Source organism: Berghia stephanieae, chromosome 12 (genome assembly GCF_034508935.2).
Source record: "Berghia stephanieae isolate SIO BIC M18660-M18661 chromosome 12, UCSD_Bste_1.3, whole genome shotgun sequence".
NCBI lineage: Eukaryota > Metazoa > Mollusca > Gastropoda > Nudibranchia > Aeolidiidae > Berghia > Berghia stephanieae.
The window spans coordinates 39,995,526-40,005,525 of record NC_088371.1 but is presented as its reverse complement, the minus strand read 5'-3'; the positions used below and the strand labels follow the sequence as shown (position 1 = coordinate 40,005,525).

General features: G+C 36.5%; 1 protein-coding gene across 1 annotated transcript in view; it reads left to right on the top strand.

Annotated features, from left to right (window-relative positions):
- The window catches only part of LOC144957665 (uncharacterized), a 42,955-nt gene extending 39,526 nt beyond the window's left edge, over positions 1-3,429 (top strand). The window contains exons 9-10 of the mRNA XM_078889009.1: positions 112-156; positions 3,059-3,429. Coding sequence (XP_078745135.1) covers positions 112-156; positions 3,059-3,207 — 194 coding nt within the window. The 3' untranslated portion in view covers positions 3,208-3,429. The remainder of the gene's footprint in view (positions 1-111; positions 157-3,058) is intronic.
- Positions 3,430-10,000: the final 6,571 nt, after the last annotated feature.

The following is a 10,000-nucleotide window of genomic DNA, read 5'->3' as shown; positions in this document are numbered from 1 at the left end:
TCATCATCATCATCAACCTCATCATCATCCTCATCATCATCATCATCATCATCATCATCATCATCATCATCACCACCACCACCATTAACGTCAATACAATCACCTTTACAGGGGATGCCCCCGATCTCCAAAGCTTACCTCCTCAACCCCCTCCACGTAAGTATTCACAGTGGCGATGATTTATTGGACTTAATACCATCTAAAATCAAAAACAAAAAAAAAAAAAAAAAAAATAACTTGAGATTTCATATAGAACAATGTACAGTAAACGTGCTCAAAGCGCTTTACACAAGACTCCCTGACTAACAGCAAAACGCAACATGGAGAACGAGACATGACGCCTGTTAGCCGATGTTACAATTTTTATTCGACAGAGACAACGGAACGCTGTTGACAGCTAGGTATTCATCTTACACCTGAGTACGGTGAGAGAAATGTGAGTAGAGAGACTTTTCCAAGGACTCAACTATTCGCCGAGTGAGACTCGAACCCAGGACCTTCTGATCCGAAAGCGAGTGTCATACCACAAGACCACAACGTTGCACTTCTAAGACTGAGACAAAATGTCATAAGTCGTACGTGGTCCTTCAAAACCATCAGACCCATAGAGCCGGAGTTTATCCCGGTTTCTATAGCGTGAAACGGACTTTAGACATTGCTTGCTACCTTATGGGTAGGAATCTTGTTTATCACAAATTGCTTTCCACCAGATCTAACACTGCTAGGTTGACAGTGGAGTCAAAGGGGGGGGGGGAGAGAGAGAGAATATTATTATATCGGCTTCACTCAGGATCGATCTCAATAGCTCAGTTAGTAGAGCACCTACTTCATACCTAAAAAGGCTGAGATCGAGATCTGTTCCGTGAGATTCGCCTTAAGGGGCGGTTTGGGTCTAATTATTAGGACAATACTTCGAACAATTGATTTTAAGATTTTGGTGGAAAATGATATTTTATTATCTTAGAAATAATATAATTGAAGTCCAGATTCTTAAAGTAGACTTTAAAGGCACGAAAACCAAAGTCGAAAATGGTACAGGTAGTAAGAAAAGTGTGAAAAACGGGAAGCCATTTTGCTATTTTCTCAATATGTCATTTTTCTAAGGGTATGGGAAACTGTGTCAAACGTTTCTCAGAATCTATTCAATGAAATAGTCTGAAAATTTCCACAGTTATCTTAGAGATAACGTATTATGTCACATCAGAGAGATTTTTTTGATAAGATATGTGAATTTTGAATTAAAATCCTAATTCTGAATTTTTAAGGTCAATTTTGTCATAACATTTTGATTCTCAACTTTGTAATGTTCTAATAAAAATTCCATAAGCTAAAGCCGTAAAATCTCTCTGTTGTGACACACTATGGTACAATGTTGACAAGAGGGAAGAATATGGAGGTCATTCCTTCATTAGTTTTTGTGGAACGTTTGCCACAAGATTGTTATATTTTTTTTATGTCAGATCCCCAAATTAGGTCGCAAAATGGGTATCAATACTTCAATTTTTAAAATAATTAAAATTTTTCACCATAAATGTTGTTTTTAAACCTATATTGACAATACAGAATGATTAAAACCGCCCAATATAGGTAATTAAAGTTTTTTTTTAGAAAAGACCCAAACCGCCCCATAATATACTGGGAAATGTAAATGTTGCTGCTCGAAGCTCGAAGAAATAAATAACAATGTGAAATTGAATGTAAGCTTCAATTTAATATACGAAAACAGATACAATTGACATTTAGAGTTTCCCCTTTATCAACAAAACAAGATGAATGAAATACTACAGACGAATGAATTAATGAGGTAGTGGCGCTGTTAAGGTGAATATACAAAAACGTCAATGTTCATTTTCTTCATCTTAACAACGCCATCACCACATCATCCAATTCATCTGCAGTGCTTCATTCATTCTTTTTAGTGGATAAAGGGGAAACCTGAAACGTCCATCTTATCTGATTTCTTAGATTAAATTGAAGTTTAAATTTAATTTCACATTTGTATTTATTTCTTCGAGCTTCGAGCAGTAACAAGTCAAGTGGCCCTAGCTCAATTTGCGGCGCTGTCCTTCGACTGACCTCTGGGTTATTCCAGTCTTCCCTTGGAGTAGACCCAAGAGACAAATTTACCCTATGGGATGAATAAATGGAATTTCATGTGTTTTTTTTTTCAATTTATTTAGTATTTGGGCATTTTTTGTCGAAAATTTGTGAAAACCGAAATATTGTCATAGCCTCATATCTCATCTAGGAGAATTTGCAACTTTGTGTTATTGTGGTATGACACTCGCTTTCGGATCGGAATGTCCTGGGTTCCAGCGTCGCTCGGCGCAATGTTGAGTCCTTGGAAAAGACTCTTTACTAACATTCTCTCGCCGTACTTGAGTGTAAAATGAGTACCTGGCCGTCAACAGCGTTGTCTCTGTCGGAAAAAGTGTAACATCGTCTAACAGGTGTCATGTTTCGCTCTATATGTTACGTGTTGCTGTTGGTCAGGGATCCCTTGTAAAGCGCTTTGAGCATGTTTAGTGGATATTGCGCTATATAAAAGCTCTAAAGCTCTAAAGAATAGGGCAGTGAGGAAATTTTTTCCAGGCTGTCTTATCGGCTGCAGCAAGTGATAACTTCCCTCCAAATTGTATGTACTTTCTATTGAAATGATAACAAGGACACCCCTATGCTCCGCTCAGAGCGAGACTCGAACCCTGGACCCTCCGCTCGGCGCATAGTTGAGTTCTTGAAAAAGGCTCTTTACTGACAATCTCTCATTGTACTCAGGTGTAAAATGAGTACCTGGACGTTAACAGCGTTGTCTCTGTCGGAAAAAAACTGCAACATCGCCAAACAGGCGTCATGTCTCGTTCTACATGATACGTATTGCAGTTGGTCAGGGACCCAGTAAAGCGCTTTGAGCACGTTTAGTTGATATTGCGCTATATAAAAGCTCAATTAAGAATTAAAATTAAGAAGGACAGTGTCATACAACTTAAAAACCACTTTAACCGAAATAATTACCTTTGATTTTTCATCATTTTTATTTGTCTTTCGGTCTATTATACAGTGTACCCCACCGATATCCCTCCAAGCTACTCCGAAATCAATGAAACCAAGGCACCCACCATGGTGAGTCCGTCAGCCCCCAGCTACGCGAACGAACAGTACCCAGAGAAGAGGAAAGATAGCCTCCCACCGCCTTATTACAGCAACTAAACCCACAATGGGGTCAAGAAAGCTTGGATGAATTTCTTTGTCAGCATGATCGACATTTCTGGACGACTCTGAATACAAAACAAAACAAAACAAAAAACAAACCAAAAAAAACAAACGTGTTTAAAATTTTGGCCACAAAATTTTTAAAAAACCTGTCCTTTAAATATCGATATTTTGATGAAAATGACTCTCATCGTGACAAAAGCTCCCAAATCTGCGACTACGCGAAGTCTCAGGTTTTAGACTACGGGCTCAAAGCGGTATGATGGTGTCGGGATGAAGTGTGTGACAGAAGTAGCATTGAATTTATTGAGCCTATTCGTTGTATATTGGTGTATACATTAATATAGCTCCCTGCATTGTAGTAGCCTTAAATTTCGTACATGTTATCATTTTTATTATATATTCACTTTCTAGGGGTCAAATTTATCCAGACATTATACCTTTTTGAGAAGGTGGATCACATTTGTCAAGATGATCCTAAAATTCTCGGAACGTGCATTTTACTTTGCGGCAGCGTGGTTCAGCGGTTCGGTCTTTGCTTCGTACCCGAAAGGTACCGAGTTCGATCACTCGCTGCTGCTCCGTGTTGGCCTTGAGCAAGTCACCTCGCCCTAGCTCAATTTGCGGCGCTGTACTGCGGCTGACGCATTGAACACGCGAAGTGGATATTGGCGCTATATAGATTATATTTATATTTATGAGAGTCGTTTTAATCAATCGATTATTGAACGAAGAGTTTTCTAGCAACATTTTCTACTACTACGTGTTGTTGGGGGTGGGGTGGGGGTTTGGAGGGTTGACAGCATTCTTCTCAAAACAGTATTATGTCGAGGTGGGTCCCTAATGAAAGCTAATTTATTTAAAAACAAAAATTACGCCCTTCCGCCACGGCATCATAAGATACCATCACTTAGGCATTCCATGAAGGAATATAGATAATCCATTAAACATGACGTCTCATGTCAACAGGAATCACCCGTGTTGTCCAAGTGACCAAATTGGGGGTAAATAATCTTGGGCTTTTTAACTTAACATAAAACAGTTGAGTTGGATTAAATACATTCATTGGAAGATCTGTGTAGTCCTGGGTTGTTGTCTGTTAAAACCCAAAAGAACTCAACAACAACAAAATTTCTTCATTCTTTATTATTCTGACTTTAAAACACAATTTGAGAGTGGTTTTCCTAAACTCCTTATCTCCATTTCCTCCAATTATTTTATAAAGTAACGATCATTTTTCCAAACAATTTATTCAAGTCTATATTTTTATCATTATAAAACTTTAAATTCATATTAATGTAAGGAATATAGGTATTAAAAGTGTCCAAACTATGGGGAACATCTGTGGTGTAATCAGAAGATCTGAGGTTTGATCCCCAATAGACCTAGACTGATTTTAGGGATTTTCTTTCCTTGTATTTTCCTCTCTTTGTCTTCACTGTCAGACTTTACAATGTATTTTGTCTACACATTATACACACTTGTTAGACCTTTACAATGTATTTGTCTGACACATTTCATACACACTTGTTCAGACCTTTGCCAATGTATTTTGTCTGACACATTTCATAACACATGTTCAACCTTTACCAATGTATTTTGTCTGACACATTTCATACACACTTGTTCATACCTTTACCAATGTATTTTGTCTGACACATTTCATACACACATGTTCAGACCTTTACCAATGTATTTTGTCTGACACATTTCATAAACATTTGTTCAAACCTTTACCAATGTATTTTGTCTGACACATTTCATACACACTTGTTCAGACCTTTACCAATGTATTTTGTCTGACACATTTCATACACACATGTTCATACCTTTACCAATGTATTTTGTCTGACACATTTCATACACACTTGTTCAGACTTTTACCAATGTATTTTGTCTGACACATTTCATACACACTTGGTCAGACCTTATCCAATGTATTTTGTCTGACACATTTCATACACACATGTCCATACCTTTACCAATGTATTTTGTCTGACACATTTCATACACACTTGTTCAGATCTTTACCAATGTAAGAACATGCTTGCGACAATTGTTGCTTGATATAGACTATAGATTTCAATCTACCCCATCGACGGCATATCTCAAAAAGTGATAAAAATCGATATAACAAATATAGGAAAAACAGCCTTCAATTTTCTTCACCTGTTCCATTTCGACATAATACCACATTGATGAAATAGGTCACTACTTCACAAAAAATTGTTTTATTTCAGTTTGTATCTTTTTAGTTTTCTTTTTTTCAGATAAACACGTGATTTTAGTTTCTATATTGTTATTGTGGTTTGTTATTTTCACTCCTTACAATTGAATAGAAGTATGCTGAAATATTTCTATTGGGGGGGGGGGGGTTAATGGTTTGGTTTTTATTTGTTTGTGGGGTTTTTTTTGATATTTTTATAACAATATAATGAAAACGGTCAAATAATCGTGCTAAATTGGCGATATTTCCCCCTCTAAAATATAAGATCAATAAATTTGGCCAATTAAAAAAATGTTGTTTTTTTTCTGGTGACATTCCATTTTTACAAAATACAAAGTATTATTAAGAGATTATACAATCTGTAGGTGGGGCTGACCCAGGTCGCTTTTTCCTGCCCACCTCCGTTTTTGCCAACCAAGAAAAGGCTATAGAGTCTCGAATTAATTCAAAATTAGCCTTCCGATTGAAATATACGAGTAATATACGTGATTTCAAAACTAGAAGTAAATTTAGCAGGCTTTTCAGGTGTCGTTCTATTATAAATTCGTATCTTCTTCCTGTTATTATTATTATTATTATTATTATTATTATTATTATTATTATTATTATTATTATTATTATTATTATTATTATTATTATTATTATTATTATTACTATTTTTATTATATATTATTATTATTATATTATTATTATTATTATTATTATTATTATTATTATTATTATTATTATTATTATTATTATATTTGCATGTGAAGCGAGTGATCTATCAACTGAGCTATCGGGACCTCCTGAATAAGTACTTGTTTTACACAAATTTGTCCAGTTTGACAACACGGCATTACGTTCTTGTAAGTATAATTGTAAAAGTGTTGGCTGTATTGTAATGGATGTGACGATTTTCCTTCTAGTTTGTATGGAGAGGGTTAATGAAAATGTAAATTCTCTGCGAAATAGATCAAATTAATTAAAATTCCTCTCAATTATTTAATTTGAGTATAAAATCTTTTTTTTCAGTTTCTACCTAAATCATCCCAGACACAAAACATTTTGAGTTGATGGGTGAAATAAAAAAATATTAAATATTATATCAAATAATTCATGACTTATCCTGCTTGCTATTGTAATCTGTTGTCTTTTTTTACTTTTTGAATAAATGTAGCTACTGAAAAATGAACGAAATATTGTTTTGTAAATTTGTGCTAGGGTGTTGAAGGGTTGGAAAACTTGATGATAATTACGAGGTGATAGGGGGGGGGGGGTGAGGAGAGGTAAAGAAAAAGATCACCTTCTAGGCCGTATCGACACAATATGTTGGACGGTTTTCATGAACGTAAAAGAAAGGACCTTAAACAAGGTGGGCATTTTCGTATTTTCCTTTGTTATAATACGATGAGTTCTTTGGATACTAGGTATAAATCTCGAGTGTTTACCTTAGATACCTCTGAATTCTCTACAAAATACTCTCGGAAGTCTTTGCGATTTTGGCAATAATAAGGGTTGCTATGATATAACATTTCATCTCAATGATAATGGTTAACTTAAGATTTATAAAGTTCACACTACTTTTCCCTCATAAAAAGCTAAAATAGTTTATAACTAATTTTTTAAAAAATTCCTGTGGAACGATGGACTACTGCAGACTTTTAAGCAAATCAATTTTAACAGATTAATTTCAAACTTATATGTATGATTTGTATGATTTTTCCAAATAATAATTGTCTCTCATTTTATTTTGTTTCGAAATAACATAAAGTATTTATTTTATAGCCAACAAAAACAGTTTACAGTCGACAGTTCCGAAGATACTTCCCGCTTGTTTTCACATTACTGTTGGGCGTGTTGGGCGATATCAGAAAATTTCGATATAATTTCGCTACGATATAGCAGCGATACTGATATTTTAACAAGAAATAATGATGGTCACTTCCTTCGTTTGATCTTACCTATGGAAACGGCGTCTTCTATTATTCGCAGCTCGATTGTAACATTTATAAACCCAACATGTATGAAGCATGGTGGTTTTGTCAATATAAGTCAATAACTCCGTGAGAAATATTTGTTGAAAAAGTCGATTAATTTTGAGTCGAGGGGAGGAAAAAGTAACATAAAGATAGCACCACGCATAAACTAATCATCAAACAAGAAGAGTGTATTGACAGCCCGATCTTCCTATTTATCAAACGAAAAGAGCTACTTCCGGTATGACACAGTAATAACAGCTGATCGACCCACGGGATATTCCTTTTCGTTGGCCATCTCGCCATTCATGTCTATGACGGTTTGAGGGAATGGCTGGGGACCGTAAATAAAAAGGTCATGTCTGTGATGGGGGCAGAAAGGAACAGCAGGGGAAGTGGGGAGGGGGGGATTACTTGGCAGGAAGTGACTAAAGATGTTAGAACGACTTACAGAGTGGAAGGGGACATAAATGGAGAGGGGAGGGGGAGAGCACATTGCCGGCAGCGACAAAAGGTGTTGGTCGATTTACAGAATGGATGAGGGTAGAAAGGAACATGGGCGGGGTGGGGGGGGGGGACGGGGGAGGAAGAGCACTTGGCCAGCAGCTACAAAAGATGTTGGTGGAGAGATTGACAGAATGGTTGGGGATATAAAGGAATTCCGACATGGTGCTGAAGACGCAGGAAAAGGCATGTTTCAGACGTTTAGTTACCCATAGTTTGTTGTTGGGGAAAATTGTAATTTCTTTCTTTTTTAACACATGACTCAACACAGAATGTTTTATAGCTTGTCACAACGTCAGTCCATTCATCAATCGTTCCATCTAGTGGCATTAACGTATCCCACATCGTACATTCAAAGCAAGCATTGAGACAGTCTATTGCATCTTGTGACCACACGTTTTGATGTTTAATTATTGGTTGTCCTTCTTCAATTTAGACACATATGTTGGTATCAGGTGTATTGTGTTATGGTGGGTTGGAAATCGGTTGTTTACCGATTGATGTGTAGGCATCTTTTATATTACAGTGACACGGGTCAAGTGTGTTGTTATGACGAGTCTCTCAAGTGACAATTTGATTGAGTTCTGAGATTGTGCGTTGGCAATGGTTGAAATGGCCAATAATTATTAAAGGGCTGTCTGGGTATCTGAGTAGCAGTCGCTACGTGTGTTCTTCCAGTGTTTGTTTTGCTTCGTCACTATTTGAGCTCGGGGGAATGTAAACAACAACAATATTGACGATACTAAAATCCCGGGATAGATAGTGAGAGCGAAGTGACAGTGATAAAAGTTCGATGTTATTTGTGTTGATTTGTGTTACTATATTTACGATTTTACACCAACCGTCGTTCAAATAGATGCAAACATCCCCCCCCCTTTATTTTTTCCTAGTGAGGAATCTCTGTCATTCCTAAGCAATGAGAAATTGTCCAAAGCAAAACTTTTATCACTGTCTTGGGGTGACAACCACGTTTCTGTTAGTCCGATGATGCACGAATTATTATAATCGTTGTCAAATTTTGTAAGGGAAGCAAGGGTGTCGATCTTATTTCTCGGCGAGCGTACGTTGAGAGAATGATGGATGGTAGTGGTGGGAGATGTCCACGCCTTTTTAAACGTTCTCTTATAGGGAATTAGATTAGCGGAAGAGTAGCGTCCCTTGATTGGACGTCACCCAGAGTCTGTGACGTCACCGGCGGAAAAGTTATTAGAGAGAGAACGTCATGTTGGTTGTGCGCATGCGTCTCTCGTTCTCTCATTTAGGTAATTTTTGTTCGTATCTTTGTTTCTCTCTTTGTTTTGTTTTGTTTTTGTTTTTGTTTTGTTTTTTTTTTTTGTTTTTTTTTGTTTTTTTTTTGTTTTTTTTTTTGTTAATCTCATCTTAACCAACGTAGCTCCCATAGTGGGCAGGGAGGTACATACTGTGTCTTCTATCCCATTATATCTGTTTTCCAACATGCTTTCTGTCTTTGTCTCGGAATGAGATTACTTGGTTTTGTCCTGGCCCTGGCCGGAGTCCTGGCTGGGAGGGAAACAGTCAAATGCATAGTTATTGTTTTGGGAGATGATATTTTTTTCTTTGTAAATCATCTCTCTGTTATGTATTATTATATTTGTTATTTTGAATTTATAATGAAATGTAAGCATTTGAGTGTATTCCTCTTTGTTGGATTTTGTGCTTGTGTCTGGATGAGACTTGTAGGTGATCTCAAACTAAGTACATTGGTGGTATGCTCTTGGAATCTACATCTGATCCTATTTGTTCTCAGTTCCCCTTTGTCTTACTTTTTCTTGGGTGCTTTAATTGTAATTCTATAACTTTTTACTATCCCATTTTCTTCCTTTTTTACTGGCGCTGATATAACCTAAAAAACAAAACAATAACCAACGTAGACACACAACAAGTGTAATTTAGTGAATTCAAGGAAACTAAAAAACAGGCTTCACTTGCCTTTGTTAAAAAAATGTACAATTCAATTGTTATTCACACACACACACACACACACACACACACACACACACACGCTTGCGCGAGAGCTCACATATTGTTTATCAACCATTCAATCAATATGTTATCTACTTATCTATAGTCTCCCTCCTCT